This window comes from Manacus vitellinus, unplaced genomic scaffold, assembly GCF_001715985.3.
Source record: "Manacus vitellinus isolate BGI_N305 unplaced genomic scaffold, ASM171598v3 scaffold_5_pilon, whole genome shotgun sequence".
NCBI classification, from domain to species: Eukaryota; Metazoa; Chordata; class Aves; order Passeriformes; family Pipridae; genus Manacus; species Manacus vitellinus.
Window position 1 is genome coordinate 4,385,495 of NW_021940682.1, and position 22,225 is coordinate 4,407,719.

The 22,225-nt window shown below is 37.0% G+C and overlaps 1 protein-coding gene across 9 annotated transcripts in view; it reads left to right on the plus strand.

Moving 5' to 3' along the window:
* The first annotated feature begins 301 nt into the window (after positions 1-301).
* C2CD5 (C2 calcium dependent domain containing 5) overlaps positions 302-22,225 on the plus strand; it is a 66,119-nt gene continuing 44,195 nt past the window's right edge. For 4 of the 9 annotated variants that reach the window (XM_018080514.2, XM_018080521.2, XM_018080518.2 and 1 more), the window contains exons 1-8: positions 302-478; positions 4,162-4,248; positions 6,095-6,266; positions 8,347-8,442; positions 8,987-9,142; positions 11,758-11,956; positions 14,556-14,707; positions 20,142-20,227. In XM_018080514.2, the coding sequence (XP_017936003.1) occupies positions 389-478; positions 4,162-4,248; positions 6,095-6,266; positions 8,347-8,442; positions 8,987-9,142; positions 11,758-11,956; positions 14,556-14,707; positions 20,142-20,227 (1,038 nt within the window). In that variant the 5' untranslated portion in view covers positions 302-388. Of the gene's footprint in view, positions 479-4,161; positions 4,249-6,094; positions 6,267-8,346; positions 8,443-8,986; positions 9,143-11,757; positions 11,957-13,434; positions 13,560-14,555; positions 14,708-17,605; positions 17,801-20,141; positions 20,228-22,225 lie in introns of all 9 variants that reach the window. The other 5 variants (XM_018080515.2, XM_018080517.2, XM_018080519.2 and 2 more) reach the window with 2 other exon arrangements.

The window sequence follows — 22,225 nt, forward strand, 5'->3', positions numbered from 1 at the left end:
ACAGGACGAGAGAAGCAATGGCCATAAACTAAACCACAAGAAGTGCCCACCCCAACGTGAGGAAGAACAGCTTTCCACTGAAAGTGGCAGAGCCCTGGCACAGGCTGCCCAAGGGAGGGCGTGGAGTCTCCCTCTGTGGGGCCATTCCAAACCCCCCTGTTCCTGTGCCGCTTGCTCGCGGTGCCCCTGCCCCGGCGGCGGGGTCGGACGATCCCCAGCGGTCGCTGACGCCGCCGCGATCCCGTTCCCGCTCCGTGGGCGGAGCGGCGGCTGGAGCGCCGCGCATGCGCAGCCGGGCCGCGCGGCGGTCCATGGCACAGGCGCGGTCGCGCCGTCCCTGCAGCCCGCGGGAGGAGGAGGAGGGCGAGGGCGAAGGGGGGGGGAGAAGATGCCGGGGAAGCTGAAGGTCAAGATCGTGGCAGGGCGCCATTTGCCGGTGATGGACCGCGCCAGCGACCTGACCGACGCCTTCGTGGAGGTTTGTGGCGGCGGAGGGGGAGGGGCGGCGCGCAGGGCCGCGCGCTGGAGGCACCTGCCGGGCCCGCTCCGCGCCCCCGCTGTGCCGGGGAACCGGCGGCGGGACGGGAGGGCACAGCCTTGGCATTGGACATCAGCGGGAATTTATTCACGAAAGGGGGTGATTAGACATTGGAATGGGCTGCCTGGGGAGGTAGTGGAGTCACGGTCCCGGGAGGTGTTCGGGGAAAGACTGGACGTGGCACCCGGTGCCGTGGTCCTGGTGCCATGGTCTGCTGGTGTTCGGTCGTGGGTTGGACTCGGTGGTCCCAGAGGTCTTCTCCAGCCTCATTGGTTCTGTGATTAGGCAGACGCGTTGTAAGGAGGAGGGAGAAGTAATAAAAGCATCTTTAAATCGTTTGTATCACTAAATATATAAGCGGTTGTATAGACTTTGCTTTTAAGGCCAGTATTCGTGTTTCCGTTTAAAATTTAAAAACGTTTGAAAAATTTGAAGATTTAAAATGTCTGAAATAGTAAAATGTTTTCGAAGAGGGTTTTCAATCAACAAATATTTAACATTATTTGCCGGTTCAAATCACTTCACTGAACCCGAAGCATCTAACTTCAACCTTCTTTACGATCACGTAGTTAACAGGCAGTATTAAGGATGGTTTTTCAGAAAGGGGTTGTAAAAAAAGTTGATGTGTAAAATAAGTGGAAGCGTCCAAGGCCGGGTTGGATGGGGCTCTGAGCAACCTGATCCAGTGGGTGGCATCCCTACCCGTGGCAGGGAGGTGGGAACGACATGATCTTTAAGGTGCCTTCAGATCCCAACCATTCTGTGATTGCTGTTATTTCTCTTACATAATCTTTGTGTTCTTTGGTTCATTATTTCCAATATAAATAACTTAGAACACTTCAGAAGCATTCCACAGATTCAGGAATCATACTCTCAGAAAAAGCAAAGAGGTGTTTAAAAATGGTGTGCAGTGAAAATGCATGCTGGTACCACAAACAGTGATTGAGGTTGGCACAATACTGAAATTAAAGGTAGGAAGGCAGAATGTCTTTCTGGAATAAATTGAAAGGTCTGATAATATTAATATCAAAATAGATTTTGAGTATAGAAGTCCTGATTTTGTTTGGTGCTTAAAAATTTGGTTGACATTAGACACTAATGCCATTGCTTAGTGGGACAGTAAGTTGGTAGTAAAGTGAAAATGTATTTCTCATGTGCTTTCCAGTGGAGCTGAAGTAGTACACTATTCTACTTTATTACATGAATGACAATCATTTAACTTAATTTTTCAGTGTTTTGTCAGCTGTTTCATCAGTCAGCTTTTAATTTAGAAAGGCTTCTCTTGTAGGCTACCTTTTAATCCAATTTAAAATTACAACTCTGGTGTGTGCTACTAGGAGACAGGGAAAACGGGGATAAGAAATACAGTTCTCTGAGTTTCACTTGGTCTGTTTTTATGCTGACTTAGGGGAAATAGTTCTCCTCCCATGTGGGTTATCTGTTCCCAACCTCACTCTCTGTGTAGTTGTGTAGCAAAGTAAATTTTGAAATTCATCTAGTTAAATACTAGCTTAGCAAAAAAGGAAAAGAAAATTTTTCAGTAAGATCAGTTTGCTTAGCTGGGTTAATATGCAGTTCCAGGAACATCTGGGCACAAATAAGGGTAAAGAAATACATAGGTGGGGGCCTTGCTTTTAGGACTGTTGTTTAGGAATAGTGTGGGAATGGCCCTTTCCACGTGTGGAGTAATTATCCTTTCCTCATGTGGAGTGGGCAATGCAGCAGGTGAGATTTATTTCAAAATAAATTGACCTTGAAACTATTGGGGTTTTTTTCTGTGTGAGATTGTTGAAAATCTTTTCAACATGTTTTTCCTCAAGCAAGAATGAAAAGCAGATGTTAAGGTTCTGGTTGATCCCTAGCCTTTAACTTCCTTGTTAAATAGTGCAATATAAACCTAGAATTAGAAAAGAAAATGAGAAAAGGTGTGAAAGCTCTTACTTGGCTCAGGTTGTGCAAAATAAGGACTTCACCAGCGTGTCTGGTCAGGAGACAATGAGCACCATGATTGCTGATGGTCCCTTCCAACTCAGAATATTCTGTGACAATTTCTTCCATAAATGTGCTTCTAACTTTGCACAGCAAACAGCAGTGTGGTGCTTGATTATCTTTACAGGCTTTAATGAACTAGCTATAGTACTGGAGAAATTCAGTTATAACAGCCTGGGGCTCCAGGGGAACTAATTTACTCCCTAGATAAGGTGTTAAAATAGGTTGGGTGGAGCTCGGGACTGCTCTGTCTTGGCAGCTTCTGGAGCAGAACTGGTGTTTAACTGGTGGCTCTGTTAAAGCCAGTGCCAGTATCACTTTATGGCACGACTTTGTGTGATGGGTACACATTCCACAGGGCTGTACTGTCCCTTCTCTGGGGGCACACAGGCTGCATCCACCCACTTTGGGATAACCAGATGATTTTGTATGCTAAGGTTTAGTCCCGTGCTTTCATACTACTCCAGCTGATGTATGTACAGTGATTTATACAGAGCTAAGTGTGAACTCATAGTTGGTGATTTATGCTTTCTAAATTAACTGTGTGTACTTAAGCAAGTGCAGAATCTCTTCAGAGTCAGGTTATGCACCTTTGCAAAATAATCAACATATTATTGAAATAGATGAAGTGTTTATTTAATACTGTCTTGAGCAAAAACATTACAAAAATTACTATACAGTTTTCAAATCTAGGCCTAAATTTAGTCTCCAAAATCATTTAGACTTTTAAAAGAAGACAACAGTTCAAAATCCCCAACTGTCTTTAAATGCAGCATTTCTTTTATATCAGCACACTCTTTATTTCTATAAGAATCTCAAATGAATTCAAAAACATAACTTTGGGTACTTGTAAATACCATCAGATACTTGGTATGTCTTGAAGTACTAATTTTTTTGAGAGGCAACCTTCAGAAAACTACAAATGTTTATAAATGTTTTGGAATGGAAGCTGCAGTGAAATAAAGGCTCTTACATGGTGCTGTGTGGTTTTGGGATGTATGGAACATCACAGAAATTCAGTTTCATTAAAGAAACCAAAAAAAACCCGCTACAAAACCCAAACTGGGTCAGCCTGAAATAGATGCCTGTGGAGACCAGATGGAGCCTCCTGAAATAGGCAATTATGTGGTTGAAGGTGCATTAATAAATAGAAATGTGGAGAATACTTAATTTTTAGTAGTGTTCTCTCTATATGTGTCACACTCCCAGGTTGTTTTTATATTTTTTAATCAATTTTCTGTTAAGCCAATTTAGAAATCTTAGAGAGACGAGTAATAGGCCATAAGCTGTCAATGTTCAGATAATTTTTCCTTACACTATTTCTAAACAGAGGGCAAGGAGAGTATACCAAGTGACTTTGAATAGCCAATATAAGCAATATTTTTGCCTTTCAAGTGATTGAGGAGGAAAAGAAACAATTTGGATATTATGAGAGTGGGATTTGTTGGAAGTGTCCTTGGTTGATGGATACTGATATATATAAATCAATTTAAAAAGCCATTCTCAGTGAAAAGAATATGATTTGTTGAAATTACTGAAATATATATTTGAAATTATTTGCATGTGTAGCTGTAATGAGTCTGTGAATTTACTTATTAGTATTTATTATTGATAATTGAATGTTTGTATTTTAGGTGAAATTTGGAAATACAACATTTAAGACAGATGTGTATCCCAAATCACTTAATCCTCAGTGGAATTCTGAGTGGTTCAAATTTGAAGTAAGTATTTTTTAAGAGTTTGCCTCTATCTATATAGACACTCTGGCTTAGATGCCCTTAATGAAATAATTGCATTTCAGGCAGAAAATGAGTTTTGAGCACTGAAGTGTGTTTCTGCCTAAATACACACAAAGCCTTTTCAGCAATCCCATCTGCAGTTATACCTTGTTTGCTAAAGGTGTCTCGTTGGCTTTTTAGGAGTGTTTGTGAAGATAAAAGCTTGCCAGCTTGGATCCAACTCAAATGTTGTTCTGGGTAATACTAGAAAAGACAAGAGTGAGGTGAAAGTGGGGGGAAAAATAGCATGGATTGGGCTTTCAGATCTGGGTACAGGTATTCTTGTATTTTTTAAAATTTGGGGTAAGGAAAGTTAATTAGTATTTGAAATGTTAACGTGGGTTGCAAGAGTGATGCACTTGACAGAGAAGAAAATGGAAAATTCCTGTGAGAAGATTACAAGATAAAGAGCTTGGACAACAATTACTGGACACTTTCTCTTCCCGTTTCCTTATGTAATAATGAGGGCACTCTGCTTTTTCCTGTAATTGCTTGTTGCTTTCCAGGATCTAATTTGTTGATGTCCTTTGACATTGTGCCCTGAACAAGCGTTTACATGTTCTTTTTTGGGTTTTTTGTTACTGCATTTTATTTATTAAATTAAAAAAATAAAAAGGTATTTAGAATAAATTAATTGATAAAACATTTGAATATACATAATGGTTCATTTATAGTGTTCTCAGATAATATCACAGGATAAACATGGTTGTAAATACATGCAAGTGATGTAGTAGCTGATAATGTTAAAACATTTTAGAGCAAATATAAAATAATAAGGATGAGTAGATTATTAATCAACATGGAATGCATGATTAAGAGCATCTCTTAATCAGCAGCACACGTTGATTAAGAAAGTAGTACTGTGGTGTTGAAATTCAGTCAGTTTTCCTTTTTTTCATCTTTCAGTTCCTGGGCTCAGTTTTGTGGGGAAGGGAGAAAGAGAACTCCTTCTCTTCATGCAGAAAGAGTTTTTCTGACAATAACAGATGTCTCAAAATTCGTCCTTTTGCATGGAAAAATGGATATGGGAAAGACAAGAGACAAACAGCAACACTGGGAAAATAATAAAAAAAAGAATCCCACATTTCAGAGAGTGGAAAAACACTTAACTGCTTAAGACATCCTAAGTGTGTGCACATGTGTGTAGTTTAATCTTTTTTACAAGGCTACATGTTACAATTCTGCAAACACTTACATGAGTCATCCCTTTGCATTTAGCAAACCTGCTTCTTGGTTTGTAACATGCAGCACAAAAAGTTGTACAAGGTCTGTCTTTGTCCTAAAAAATAGTCAAGGTATCTGCAGGTGGATTATTGCACTTATTTAGGAAATTACCTGTCTGAAATTACTGGATTTTTACAGCAGGTGGTTTAAAATGTCTTCTTTTAAGCCACTCACCAGTGGTGAAAGCACCACTAATCATAACATCAGGGTGTAATAGTTCTCTGGGATATTTGATCTTAAATTTTAATTTATTTTTTTTTAAATTTCAAAGTATGTATTGGGGAGATAGGTGGACAATCTAGAGAGTGGAATTTTGATATATATATAATCACCATAATCTTGCGTTTTTTGTTCTTCTCCCAGTGATAACTCTCTATTTCCAGGATCTCACCAGTCTCTGAAGGGTAAAATCAAAATAAGTGAATGTGTTGAACTGAAATTCCACTTTTATCTCTGCCAGGTCACTGTACATAACTAACTCTCCCCTCTTCTGTGTTTGTTTTTCAGCAGCGTTTCCCTGCACTTTTTTTAAAGACTCAGATTCCATGTTAATATTTGTTTCCAGGTAGATGATGAAGAGCTACAGGATGAGCCTCTCCAGATCACAGTTCTTGATCATGACACCTACAGTGCCAATGATGCCATTGGCAAAGTGTACATAGATATTGATCCTTTGCTCTATAGTGAAGCAGCTACAGTTATTTCGGGATGGTTTCCAATTTATGATACTATTCATGGTAAGATTTGCTAATTTAAAACAGTCCTGTGTGAGATGTAATCTCCTTCTTGTAATCTTCCTTTCTGTAGAACATTACAAAGAAATTTGTAATAATTTTAGCTTTGGGAGCTGGAAAGCTACTTTCCTGGCTTTTTTTTTCCCCCCTTATTTCTGACATGAAAAGATTTCTGGCATAGGAGTCCAGATTAGTGCTTGGCAGAATGCCTTCCACAGGGCTTGTGACAAGTGGAAAAAAAACCTTCACTTGGTATTTAAAGTAGTTACTGCAAAAATAACATTAAAAAAAAAAAAGACCCAAACATACTTTTCCAGTTACCACGTGTTTAGTAAGTGAATATCATTTTGCTGAAGTTATTTGGGGTGTGCCTTCCTGGGATTTGGGATAAACTTCACTTGAGATCAAGGGACAGGATGTGACATATCTTCAACAGGATGAAATTCCTTTTCCCAGCAGTGAGTGCTCTCAGTGCTAGGGAGATTTCATGAGAATGTCTTGGAGGGTTGAGAAAATGACGTTAATGATATTTTTGCTTTTGATTTTAATGAAACAGCTTTTGTCTTGGAAAGTCAAAGTCAGTTTATACCATTTAGCTTGCTGCTTGAGTACAGGACATTTATGTGGTTGCCCTTACTCTCTTTGTTCATTATTCAGTGTGAATTAAGTCACCTAACTGGGTTAAAAGCTAATTATAAATCACTGTTGTGAAATTGTTTCTGGTGTTTACTAGATGGGCATCATAACTGATGCATATATTTTTTATATTTAAAAGTTATATTAAAGACTTTTTTTTTTGAGAAATACTGCATATGTTTTCCTTATTTATCCTTTTGTTTGGTGCACGTTTTCCTATCATACATTTTCTTTTGAAGCTAAATTAGGTGAACACTTGTCTCAGGATGTGTACAACTTGTAAGTCAGAGAGAGTTATATTTCTCTATGTTTTTCTAGATCTGTTGGCATTTCACATCTTTTTTTTTTTTTTATTTAAGTGGAATTGGAATCAGTATATCTTCATGCTCATAACACTAGATTCCAATTATCTTTTCTCTTGGTAAACAGTAATTGATGCTTCCTTAAAAAAAAAGAAATAATGTTCTTAAATTCCTATTAATTTTTTTTTTGCACCTCAACGTGATTAACTGTGAAAATATATGAACCTGAGGCAGTTACAGTAACTGAAGGCTTCTGTCTCTTGGAATTTTGGAATTAGATCTTGCTGACTTTATTGCAATAGTATCTAAGTTGAACAACAAATCTAATGCTGTTGCTTGTGTCATATACTTCTGTGATAAAGGCTTCTGAAGACACTAGAGATCAGACTCATCAAGAAGTTGAGTCCTCAATATGTCAGAACCTGTAATATGTGAAGTGATTTTGTTACTGGGTGGGGAGAAAGAAGAAAGAGCTCAAAATAGGAAAGTAAAAAAAGTAAAAAATGAACATCTGTGTGTTAGGAAATATTCCATTATTAGTAAGATTTAATTGTGGCTGAAAACTTAAGATCTATCTAAAAGGTCTGTAATACCTTATTTTTTGTATATTTCTTCTCACAGTTAAGGTATTTAGCAAACAATTAATGTGCCATTCTGGGGTTCTAGAAAGAACCATAATTTTTTCTCGCTTGGTTGAACTTTAGAGAGTGGCTTTACTGCAATTTTGAAATTCAGCAGAAAGAGGACGTGCACGTGCACCCTGCAGCAGTGGGGCCACTGCAGCACCAGGAGGCTGATGGCCTCTTTTTCCCAATCCCATCTTTCTCCTAAAGCCCTGTCTGGTATGGCAGGTGTTTGAGGACTGTTGTTTACATCATTTCAGCCTCAAAGGCTTAGCAGAACTAGAAACTTCCTCTTGGTTGGCACCTCTGCAGCTGATTTGAGAGACAAGGACAGGTCTTCCCACTCCCCTGGCCCAGGCTGGAGTTGACAGCTGACCTACCAGTTCATTATAGTACATTCTTTGCAGAAAAACTGACTCAGTGGTAATAGAAACTGCATTAATTACTAATAATAGGGAATAATTAATAGGGATAGTTTTGTATTGATACAGCTTCTGATATCTCATGGCTTTTTATTGATAGGTATACGTGGGGAGATCAACGTGGTGGTGAAAGTAGATCTCTTCAATGACTTAAACAGATTCAGGCAGTCATCCTGTGGAGTCAAATTTTTTTGCAGTAAGTAGAGAAAAAAAAGTTTATTGGAACAGAAAACCTCTCCCCCATTTTTCTTTCTTTACCTCTTCTGTCAGTCTCCCTTATATCACCAGCTTGTTGCATAAGCTCAATGAAGATTACATTGAAACCAGTAGAAAATGCATAGAATTGTTTGGTTTGCTTTTTGTTTTTAATACATTTTTACTGTCCATACTTCAAAACAACATAAACTGGGGTTTTTTTTTATTTATTTATTTAAGTTCGATTTCAATGTCTGTGAATACATACATAGTGTTATTTTGGTTCTATATCTTGTTAAAGAGACACAAAGTGAAAAGGTTTCATAATGGTACATGTTGTAACTGATGCACTGGACAGTTATCTTACTGGTGTTCCACGGTCTCCCAGAACAAAGCTGCTTGGGCACGTCCACATTTTCACAGAAAATCACGTGGATAACTTTCTGGAATCGTTCACATCCCTTTTTATATGTAATTTTATTTTTTCTTGTAATTCTTGGCTCATAGACTTATGTCTTACATCTTTTATATATATTTTTTAACAGCTACATCTATTCCTAAGTGTTACAGAGCAGTAATAATTCATGGATTTGTGGAAGAACTTGTAGTTAACGAAGACCCAGAATACCAGTGGATAGACCGAATTCGTACTCCAAGGGCATCAAATGAGGCCAGACAAAGACTTATTTCACTCATGTCAGGTATTAAATCATGTAGGCTGTAATGGTTATTGCTGCTTTTAAAAATATTCACCATTTAAATAACTGCCTTGCTTAAGATAGTGTGTGATTTTTGGGATTAATTATGTTTGGTTTTTTTCAGTTCACAGTGTCTTCTCTTTCTAAGGATTGTACTGTTCTAACTGATGGCCAGTAGGGCTGACTTTTTTCCCCCCCTTCTTTGGTGAAGCCATCCTGCTTTTAATTTGTTGGTTGCTTGTAGCAAGGTCAAAGAAACCTGTGAAACTTTTTTGAAGATGTTCTTAACCCATATGAGGAGTATTACTAGAATTTTAACTCACACAGTTAAAATAATTAACAACTCCACCCTCTTTAGGCTACTTTGAAGTATGTGAACAAATATACACCATCTGAGATACAGTGTGCATTAATACTGGTGTTATTCCTCCCATCTGATTGAAGTCAAGCTTGGGTTATTGTTCTGTGAGTAAAGGCTGAGAGAACTGGGATTGTTCAGCCTGAAGAAGAGAAGACTTTTTAGTGACCTAATTGTAACCTTCCAGTACCCAGGAAAGATGGAGATGGATTATTTACCGGGGCCAAGAGTTACAGGAAAAAGGGGACATGGAATCAAACTGAGAGTAGGTTTAGATTAGATATTAGGAAGAAATTCTCTACTGGAGGCACTGGAACAGCTTGCCCAGAGAAACTGTGGATGCCCCATCTCTGGAAGTCTTCAAGGCAGGTTGGTTAGGGCTGTCAGCAAGGGGTTGGAACAAAATGATCTTTAAGATCCCTTCCAACCTAGGACATTCTATGTTTCTATCATTCTGATAAACTGCATTGCCTTGCACTGATTCTGCACAACATATTTACAGTTCCTGGAGAGACCAGTGATTAGAGTCAGTTGTCTCCACAGTGTCAGGTACAGAACAAAACACCCTTGTGCTCTTAGTAATTGCACACTAAGACAAGAGGCAGTCAATTCAAGATGGATAATCTTGAAGGTGTAAGGAACAAAAAGAAATGAAACATAGACACCAGGATGATAGGCAGTGGTTTCAGTTCTCTGCTTGGCCCTTAGTGTTGTTGTGTTTCTTGTAGATACAGCTGTGTTTTAAGAAAGGTACTAAAATAAACAGTGAGTTGAGTTTTGCAAGCATGTGTGGAGATCTTTAGAAGTGGGGCAACGTAGAAGAGGTCATGGAGATGTTACTCGGTGTCTTCACTGTGAAAGCACATTTTGAGAAAATAAAGTGGAAAAAAACTATTGTCATAACTGACATGAAGACCCTTTTAATATAGCTCCCTGTTAGTTTACGGGATTAAAATTTGCATATCTCTCATCTTGCACAAACAGTGCAAGTGGATAAAGTAGCACATGTGGAAGTGTTCTGCTAGATTTTATTTATGGAAGTGGTTAAGAGGAATAAAACCAAAACACCTCACAGCAAGAGGAATAAAACCAAAACACCTCACAGCAATACTGTTTCATGTCATGTGAAAAAAATGTTTCACATTGCAATCCATTACTGATGGCCACACCTGGAGAATCCTGGAGAAATCTGTAACTTCTGAGAGCGAGCCAGGCTGTTTCACAGGTCTGTGTCATGTTATGTGTTGTTTATATTAAAAAGAATATGGTCTCAACCTTGGCTTGGATGAAATCCCTAGCACTTTTCACTCAGCTAGGAACTTCATACACTACCTCAATCTTTGAGGTTTTTCAGGACCAGTACAGGCATGATTTCAATTAAGAAGTTTTGCAATAGTAACCTGTGCTGATAATTTTAAAATCAAACTTCAAGAAAGCAGTAGAAACCAGGGGCAGGAGTTGGGCTTTGATGATCCATGTGGGTCCCTTCCAACTCAGGATATTCTGTGATTCTGTGACCATTTCATTGTGACAGTGAGGATTTTTCAGTTTGTTAACAGAGGATTTTGGAAGTCTTTAATTGTCATCATAAGAGAGATACTTTCTACCTAAGTATGACCAAAACAGTCTAGCTACATAGATCTATTAAATATGTTTTTTTTAAACATCTTGCTAAGTAAGCAACAATAACACACTGTAACAGTGTGTTACAGTCACAGTCTTTCAGTCCTTATGTGCAGCTAAAAGAGAAGTGGCAATCTTTTGTTTGCAGTGGGAGAGGGCAAAAAGTATGAATTAGGTTGAAATATGCTTGAATAAGTTTGTAAATAAAGAAATTATAGATGCCTATCCACACAGGTGTCAAAGATGTTACATTGTTCTGAACTGTGTGAAGGAGTATTTAGAAACTTACCTGAGTTCCAGGACACATCTTGACTGTCTCTTTCTGTAAATAAACAGAAAAAGGAAAAAACTAATGAAAATAAAAAGTAGATGGGGAAAAAAACTGAAATAACATGTTATTTTGGCAATCAGAGTGGATATGGAAAAAAAAAAGAAAAAAGTTATGCAAGACATTGGTGTCACACTATGTTATAGGAGGCAGAGGTTGTGACCAGCTCCTTGGCATAACTGTGTAGGATTGCATTTATTACCTGTTCTACTGACTTGGTTGGCAATTCCAAAAGCAGAGGTCAAAGACCACGAAAGAGAATAGGGAAAGTTCACTGCAATTATGAGCTCTTTACCTTTTGTTTTGTAGGTGAACTGCAAAGGAAGATTGGCTTGAAGGTGCTTGAAATGAGAGGAAATGCTGTTGTTGGTTATTTGCAGTGTTTTGATTTGGAGGGAGAGTCTGGACTGGTAGTGCGAGCCATAGGAACAGCCTGCACGTTGGATAAATTAAGTAACACATCAGCATTTTTACCTGCATGTAACTCCCCATCCAAAGAAATGAAGGAGTAAGTATGAATTAGTAGCTTGCAGGGAAACAAGTTTCACCTCTCTTCTTTTCATACTCATTCAGTTTTTTACATAACCGATGTGATTTCTTTTTTTCCCCAGAATTTGTTTTCCTTTTGTAATTTTATTTGTCGGCAACTCAGTTTGTATTCCACAATTTTGAAATGTTTTAGGTTGGATTACTTATGTTATTTCAATAGAAGATGGAGTGGTAATCCTTACTTAAGATGACTTCTGAATTCATGTAGCAACAGTATTACATATCCTTGGGTTGTGATCCACCAGTTTAACTGATCATTAGTTCTGCTTTGACTCTGTGTTTGTACAATAAACATTTCTGTGGGGGCTTCTCAGGGTATACCTTTGGTTCAAGTTTGCGTATGTATGCTGACCATATAAGAAGATATAAATTTTGAATTCAGACAGTTCTGTCAGTAATTTAGACAATGACCCCCAAAAGGTCTCATCTTTTGTTGTGTGCTTTCCTTTTTACTGTTGCAAAACAAGTAGGACTATGGCAAAACGGGTAGACAGTGAACTTGCAGAGAAAACTTTTTATGATGAGAGGTAGAATTTCATGATCTTTGTTGTATCTACTGCAGCACCAGACACAGTTTGAATGCAATTTTTTGATATGCATACAGATTAATAGAAGTATACTTGCGGTCTTCTTCAAACTGTTACTACTTTATTGCTTGGGTAAATTTTCTGTTTGCTAGAGCAATCCAATTTCTGGAAGGAGAAAACAGCACAAAAAATTGTCCTACATATACTGTGTTTCTAGAGGTATTGATTAAAGTAGCCATTTCCATTAGTTTGAGCTGTTGTGTCCTGGCAGTAGAAATTAGGCATTTTTTGTTGTGCAGGCATCAACTGCTCTGCAAAATACCGCAAAATATGCTCTGACTTCTAAAAATTACTGGTTTCTATTTCAAATAATAGCTTGTTTAACTTGTCTTAATTTAAAAAATTGCCATCAAAAGAACTACTGGATACAGTGCAGCATAAAATAACAGCGGTGATTTAAAAGGAAAAAAGGTAGACCTGGTAATTATCAGCCTAAAAAGCATCCGTGAATAAATCGGTAGCTTTCGCTCTGCAGCAAAATGTGGAAATTCCACCTCCCAAATTATCCCTGTTCAGCTTGGTGGTGGATACTGACTCAGTTCAAAAAATGGGCGTGTTTCTCTAAAGCAGCAAAATCAACTAATACTTCTTATTCTTGGCTTTACTAACTTGATGCCCTATTGCCAGAGAATCAATTATGCATTCACAAGCTAGTGCTTTAAGCTGTTCCTTTCCCTCTTTTTATTTTCATCCGGACCTCTTGCATGCTAGGAATTTAAATTCTTAGAGTCTGCTTAGAGTAAGAGATCTCTTCTAGCTAAACTTCCCTGAAATCATTGATAACATAACCTTGCAACCTGTTTGTATGTATTGTTTTCTTTTCTTCCACCTTGGCCGCAAATTCTCTCAGGTCTCCGCTGGTTCATCCGCCAAGCCATGGATGCCGCTCGACTCACAACAGCCCAATTCACACTGCTACTGGCTCACGACTTACTCAGAACTTCTCTGTGTCTGTTCCCACTCTCATCTACACTGGTACGAGACTGCTCAGACTCCAGAGCTGGGGAGAGGCAGGCCACAGGCACAGTGGTCGCAAAGGGCAGGCAGGCAGGCAGTGTAGGCAGGGACCACCCATCCTTCCTCCCTCGTTTTCTCATGGAGACACCTCCTGTTGTCAGTGAAGAACTGCCCAGTGTGCAGCTGCTGAAACAAAGGCAATAGTTTCTTGGAAATGCATCGGAGTCTCTTCCACAAAGCCACGCTCTTCGTTTCGTTTTAACGTGCTTGCTTCCTGAAAAATTCAGTAAAAATTCAGTTGGTGTATCTGGGAAACGTTCACTATTGTACAGTCACTGGAGAAAATCATGTTTTGATTCGAGTTCATAATAATTGCTTTCAAGCATAATTCTGATACGGTATTTAGGTTTTAAACTGGTTATAGGAAGGGTCTGTGCCATTTGTGGAAGAGATGGTTTTAGAGAGCAGGTAAGTCAACCTGTGCATAAGTGAACTGTTTGTCAATATAGTTGTTCCCATAAAGATTCTCCTCTTTGCTCTGTTTTTAGCTGTGGCATGCTGCTGCTGCTATAGGATAAGGAAACGTTGGTTTTTTTTCCTTTAAATGCATATGTGTGTATATACATAAATGTATAAATATGTATAAACACAAATATAATTTGAAATCATTTTTTCTTTATTAAACTAACTCAAAGCATTGTGTACTTGACCAGATTTTTAAGCCATAAACTTTTCAATTTTTTTCTTTTGCATATATATATATATATGATTTTTTTGTCACATCTCATGCCTTTCATTTGGCTTAATTGTTTCATTGTAGATTATCAGCATCTACCTGTAGAATGCTGAATGGGTAAAACAGCATTTCTTTGCCTCTGGCCTCATCCCCAGTCTCGCACCTAAGGAATAGCTGCTGGCCCTGCCCCAGTCCCATCCTGGTGTTTGGATCATGCTGCTGTCAGCCAGGTCCTTTGGCACAGGATTACTGAATATGTTTCCACCTTCTTCTGGCAGGATTCCTTTCAATGAAGATCCCAATCCCAATACTCATTCATCAGGACCCTCCACCCCTCTGAAAAACCAAACCTATTCCTTTTCACCTTCCAAGTCCTACAGTCGACAGTCCTCTTCTTCTGACACAGATTTGAGTTTGACACCCAAAACTGGTAAGGCGCTTCCACCCACTTTTTGTTTAATTTGTGTTTCTCTTTTTATATTTTCATTCAACCCCTTTTTGCTTTCTGGCATTGAAGTTATCAAAATGATGTGGAAATTGGAGACTTCACATAGCACACCTCAAGCTCAAAAGGGTTTCTGTAGGGCAAAAATTTCAATCCTGCCTGTATTTCCACTGTCCTGGATAACATTAAAATTACTTTTGTAACACAACTGTATTCAAGCCAAAATAAAACATCTTGGAGCATTAAGGGAGTCCTAAGTAATTGCCTTTTTCGTATTTCCTCCATTTCATATCACAAATCATGGGAGTATATTTCTCACCTCAATATGTCAAGGATGGTGTTACTAAAACTGTGTAGTCTTCAGGCCTCATGCGTTGTGCTATAAATATACTGCATACATTTTCTGTTTCTGAACTCTTTTTTGCAAATGCAATACTAGAAACCTAGCAGCTGCTGTCTTTTTGTTCTCTTGGTGTGTGGAAATGGCTTTACATACACAGTATACACTTTGAAAGTCACTTAAATTGTATCACACGTAACTCCTGTAACAGCCATCTTCAAAAAACGTTTTCCTTTCTCCATTGGTCTGTCATAATTTTTCAACTTGTTGTTTCCTCCCTCCTTCTTTTTTAGTCTGTGGTTAGAATCATGTTAGTAATAATGTCAGCACAACTTCAAAGAGTGTCTGTTTACTCTCCATTATGTGACCAAGGCCCTGAATTTTGCTACCATAGAGCAAAATATTTTGCAGAAGTGTTTATAATTTGGTTACTTTTCAAATGATGTTTTAAATTGTGGTATTTGAAGCTCAGAACATTCTTGTCTCCATCTAATTAGACAATTTTTAAGCATATTAAAGCAGATTATTCAGTTTTACTTGATAGCACCCCTTTCAAGAATTTTTCCTAGGAGATAAGTTAAATGTTGCATTCAAATGGAGTTGTATTAAATATTTTACCTGGTTTATTCCCTGGATATCTGTTAAAACTGTTCCCAATTAGGAAGCTGTCTTTCTCAGTGCTATCTTCTCTGTCCCATTTTTAAAACAAGCAGGCAAACAAAAGCAGTTTATTTTTTTCTGTCTTTATTTTTAAATTATGACTGTTTTGTGGATGGTGATCGCTTGTTTAAAGGACATACAGATATAACTGGATGCTTATGATATAGAAGAACCATAAATTCATGTGTTTGGTTTACTGAATATTTGAAAACTCTTTCATTTTTTCGTATTTTCCATGGTAAAGATCATTTCATGTAAAGGATTTAAATATAACATAGGCGGTCATCTTTATAGATGTAAATGTTCTCAAATTAGGAAAGTGGCAACTCGGTGTGAATTTGTTAGGGTTTTAAAGCAGCAACTTTACCTCATTGCTGGCAATATCATGGAGGTGGATGGACCCTTTTGTCTTTAGTCAGTTCATTCAGAACAGAAACAGATTGTGTAACTGGTAGCTCTTATTTTCAGGGAGTTTTCAAGTATGTGAAGATATTTTTATCTGTCTTTTTAGTACTAAAGCTAACAGTGGGCCCAGTTTTGCTTACCAGCACTGTCTTTTTAGCAGCTTTTAACTCTGCTGCTGAAACTTTTCCCAAAAGGATTTGCTGGTTGCATATAAAGATTCCATATCTTGGTTATGACAAACTCTATTTTGAATCTTAATAGATTAAAAGGACAGTTTAATGACAGTTTAAATGATTCTTGAGTCATTCATGTTACCTTTCACCAAAAATTTGGTGATGTGCATATATATAACATACTAAACTCTGTATGTTGTTTTTAAGAATTCCCTGTATATGTTTAGACCTCTGTTTTTTGTTTCCCAAGACTGTTGCTAAGTTGGAATATTTCAGTGTGAAAATAGGTGATGTTAGTGTTTAAAAAACGTTAAAGAAATGCAGACTTCTCATGTGGCACTTCAAACTTATCAAAATTATCAGATTCGAGATAACCATTACTTGATTTGGCTGATGTGAAAAATGAAGTATTTTCTGATATTTCTGCAGTATATTATATTCCTCTTTATTTCTCAGTCAGGTATTTTGTGTGTTCACGTGTCTAAGATGGAGACTGACCTGGAGAAAGAGTGCAGATACCACAATTTCACAATAGGAGTTAACAAAATAGAGGAGGTTGAAACTTGGATCAGCTTAAGCATCTAGTTTTCAGTAACTCCAAATCAGGAGAATGTTACCTTAATGTATTTTGTAAAATACAACTGTGCTTGTGTTATCCATTCTGGTCTATAAATACACATGCTGAGAAAGCTTATTTGGGCTTGAAGTTAGACTTCTGTGAGTAGTGATAGATTTTCTGCCACTGCAAATGAACAGAATCAGGCTGATGAAAAGCATGACCTATTTTAATCCAGTAATACATTTGGATGTCACATAGTATATGTTTGGAGGAAATTCAGAAGGTGGGAACTCCTTTTCTTTGTGGGAACTTAGAATTCTACAAGATCTATTACTTTAGAAAATCATAAACCAAATCCATGACCTCTCTGGAAAATAACTTTTTCTACCTAAATAATGAAAGTAATCAGATTAAGTGTGTGCAAAGACTATGTTACTTTTATTTTACTCCAAAGTATTCGTTATCAAATTTTGTTTGAAATTTAAAATAAATGTCAGATTACCATGGCTTTTAAAAAAATAATTTCCAAAGGAAAATAATCCAGTCATGATTTTTAAAAACATGCTTCTCATTCACATTGTGGAGCTGTATTGTCATTCCATTTCTTTGTGTGTTGTGAAATAATTTAGCAGTAAGTGTCGATTCGTTTAGAGAAAACAAAAATGCTTCATTTTGATTTCTTTTGTCCGTTTCTTTAGTCATCTTCTGAATCTACATCTCTTTGTCTCTATTACTTTCCTCCACAGCACCTTCCCCACAGGGACCTAGGATTTTCCTGTTTCCCAGCTCCCCTACACTCTCTTGTGATTCCCCACATCTTAAAAAGTCCTGTCTCCTCCTCTCGGGGTCTAGCATTAAACCTCTACACTCTAGCCATGTCAGCCCAGTTGTTCTGAGGAAAAGTGTTTCTTTCACTGAAGAGCTGCTTCTGGCTGCTTCTGGTAGGATCTATCTATTATGGCCTTTTAAGCAAACTTTTAAGGAAATGTTGTTGCTATTTGATACGGGGGCAATTAACACCCAGCCTTCTATAACCCTGGTTTTGCTCAGTTAGCCTCTGAAAACTGCTGGCTACATGACTATTCATCCCATCTCTCACCTCTGCCCCAGGAGCTTGAAACAGCTTCAGAACTGCTTGTAGGATTTGAAACATGTAGCTTATGCTACAGAACTTTCTCCTTTACTCTTGCAAAATTTCCTTTGGTAATTGGACTAAAATAATTTACCTTTTTTTTTCAATCACCTACATTCTCTTCACTTTGTTGTTCCTGTATTTTGCATGGAGCAAATGTTCCTTGCACTTGCTCATTAATTCATTCATAGTTGGTCGAAACAATGGTTATCAGATGGCTAGCAACTCTGCTTTTTCATTTAATCTTCTAAACTAAGCCCGTGTTTTTAATTTTTCTGCCCATTTTTCCATTTCACTGACATGCATTATTTTCACAGATTTAAATTAAAGAGTTGATATTACTGCTTTTTTTTTTTTTTTTGTAGAAGCTATTTTGGTTAGTTTCTATTTTTTGAGTTTGTTTCATGTCCAGTATTTATGCTCTGTTTGTCTGTATTTATTATTGTATAGTCCCTGGCAATGATGTTTAGAATCAATGCCAAAGAGTAGAAGCAATTTAATCTTGTTTAATGGGACTATACAGATACTAATATTTTTGTTTCCTTATCCAAGAACAGCTAAAAATATTTGTTGAAAATCGTAGTATTTTTCTATCTAATTATATGGTAATGGTAGCCTAGTAACTCTTGAAAATGAATGAATTTAGGAATGATTTTACATACATTATTAAGTCTAGTATTATTTCTAGATCTCCCAGTCTTTGGTTAAAACAAATAACTGCACTTTGATGTATATTTATGGTTTTGCTGACCTTTATCAGATGCTTGATCAGAAGAAAAAGGAAACTAGCAAGGAATTGTTATGTTAAATTAGTTACAAATTCTGTAAAAGAAAATCTTGGCTTCATTCATAACTGTTTGCACTGTGGTGTTTGTATTTCATCCTGCTCCTGACACCTTTTTGTTCTTTATCCTGTGCTTTCCTATACAACTTAAGTGTTTATTTTTGCTTTGTTGAATTAGCTCTGATGTCTTTAGAAACAAGGAATACCAATGATAGTATGTCTTTAGCCATGAAATATTACTAAGAAAATCTGATTCACCAGCATTGTGTTTACTTTAGGAAAAACACAATCTTGGTATGTGTTTGTTTTTTTTTGATTTCTAACCATAAAGCATAAAATTTACTGTCATACACATAACCTGCATCTCAACACGCTCAGTTAAGGTCCTTGGGAACAGGTAATTCAGTAGCAAGGATGTCTTTGTACCTGATAAACTTTCTCTTCAGAAAAAAATCCTGTAGTTGGGGGTAGGGACGGAGATAAATCTGAAAGAAGGGAGGAGGGAATTACCCATATTGTGCAAAATCGGAGTTTATCTCTTATTTTCATTTACAGATAATGTGCGGGTTATGTGTGTGCAAATATAGTCATCAAATAAGTGTGGTGGTTTTAAATGCTGAGCAGTAACCCTTTGGCTTATGTGAAGGAATCAGATGAGTGAATATTTCATTGCCTAAATATTAAAGAAAATAAAAGTAAATTGGAGTTTATATTTTAAATTAAAGGATGTGCATTGCCATTGCAATTTTGTTTTTGCTCCTAATCATGTGTTATGTAGCTACTGCTGTAATTATGTGTCCAGTCTCCTACCAGTGGTTAGGAAAGGTGATTTAGTTACTCTGAAGCTGTTAGAAAGCCAGATTTTTATTACTTTCATTTAAAAAAAAAATAATGATAGTAGTGAGAGATACTTAACTACAGAGTAATCTGGCAGAGAGGCCCTTTTTGATAGGTTATGTAGAAACTTTCTGTGAGCAGCAGAGAAGGCAGATCTACATTTAAATCACAGGCAAAACTCCCAATAGCATGAAGAAAAGTTATATGTGACAGGAAAGAAATGCAAGCCCAGATCTTCAAGTCTTTGTATTTTGGAATTGTTTTTAATTCAGATTGACAGCAGAAAAAGATCTTAGATTGGGGGGGTTTGTCCAAATGCTATAAAACTACTGCTAGTCATGTGAAAACCTAACTCCAGAATACCCCTCCCAAACCCAAATTAAACTGTGATGCTCAGCATTTTTAAAATAAAATTATGGAGATCATTTGACTGTTTTCAATGACTATTGTATCTACTTTCTAATTTAACCTTTGATTGCAAATTATAATATATGTTTCTTTGAATGTCATTTGTACTGATGCTCTTCAGGAATGGGCAGTGGGAGTGCTGGAAAAGAAGGGGGACCATTTAAAACTCTTTTAAGACAACAGACTCAGTCAGCTCTGGAACAAAGGGTAAGGCATTTTATACTTACATTTCTGATCTACTAAAGTGAAAATTTAGCTTATAGTAAGTTGAATGTTTCCTGTTACTTTCTGTTTAAAAATATGGGTAATTTTTGGGTTTGAAAACTTTTTACAAATGTTGAATGTTTAGCCTTTATATACACAGATTATTTTATTTTAATATATTACTAAAGTGATAAGAATAGAGAAGCAATTAACTGTGAACAGCACTCAAGTGGTGTTAAAAGAAAAAGTTCTAGGAAAAACTACTGTTACTTGGTTTCTGTAAATTACTGATATGTAAGTGTAATACTTAATAAATAATGGTAAAGTTTTTACAGAAGCCAAATTCAGAAACATTAGAACAGCTTTAAACAAGGTAAAATTCCCTTTTAGAATTGGGAAGACTTTCAGTTTTGGGAAGTAGAGTTGGTGCCTAATTTAGCCTTCATTGAAGGCTAAATGAAATGTGTGTGCATGTAGCCCTTAAATGAGAACTTAAACCTGAACTACTTGCCGAGCAAAAGAAGGGGTTTATAGATTTAAGCTTTTCCTCTGTAGGACTGAAAATGCCATCTGTCATTATACTGAAGAGACTGTATAATAAAAACAGTGGGTTTAATTCTTTGTTTCTGGTTGGAATGAGTCCTTGCAACTTTGTTTATAGATTACACACTGCTTTTGTCAAAATGTTATTAGTGAGGTGTCTTGAAGGAAGAAATGTGACTATCTACCTTATTCCGAAATAAATGCAAGTTTAATTACTATTTCTGAGCGCCTGACCTGCTGCCATAGAACCATGTATGTTTGTTTAAAACAAACCCACCTGCATCTGTGAAATATAAGTGAATAGCTGCTGTTTTTGAGTAAGTGGATGATTCTCTTCTCATTTCTTGTGTCACCCATTGCAAAGGGAGGATCGCCCCATAGGTTCTGTAGACGGCGGGTACGTTGGAAATCACTGCGTGACTCTTTGTAGCCCTTTCTTCTTCTGAGGATTTCTAAATCATTATTTGAAGTATTTTCAGTTTTCTGCTTTGAGGATTTCTTTGTAATCTTCATTTATGTGGTTTTTGGGTTTTTTTTTACTATTTGTTTTGTTGTTTTTAAGAGCTCTTATGACATCAGCGTATTTTTGCTTCGTATTTTGCACGTTGATACGTTTCAGTTAAAATTTTAATTTATGTATAAGTACAAATCCATGGCTTTTTGCTTTTAATGTTTTAATTTGGCAAAAGGAATGCTTTAAAAAGAGCCTTTTTTTCTGTTTACCTTGGATTTTGCTGGCATTTCAGACATTTCATGGCTGATCTCTCATTTCCTTAGGAAGCTTTTTAAAGACAATAACAATGTAAATTAAGAGCACTTAATATATTCTTAGAGCTTGAATTATTTGCATATTATTTTGATAAGGCCTGTGTATTGTCTAGTAGAAAAATACTGTAAAATGGGATGGAAATGTGTTGTCTGTTAATTGATAATGATGTAGCAAAGCATGTGGACTGTTAATTGATAAAAAAAGTTTATTCTGTCTTCTGAAAATTTCATATTGGATGTGTTTTTGCTATGGTGTTACCTCTTATTTATTTACCTTAAAATTGAATTACTTAACTAAAATGAATAACATTTATAAGTTATTTTGTCTGTTTTAATATTGTACACATAAATAGTGTACTCTAGTTACTTGTCTGGATTACTAAGGGAAAACAAAGAATAAATCAAATATCTATAATATATTTCCACATGTATTAGTTATATCATGGAATCACAGAATGCTTTTTGGGTTGGAAGAGACCTTAAAGATCATTTTGTTCCAACCCCCTGCCTTAAAGATCATTTTGTTCCCCCAACAGGGAATCTTCCACTAGACCAGGTTGCTCAAGTTCTTTTGAGTCTTATTTAGTTTATTTGGGTATATGGTACTGCTAAGGCACATTGAAACTGGTTCATTTAACTGGATGTCTCCACAGCTTTTTTAAATAAAATGTGGTTTTAATGTATTATTTA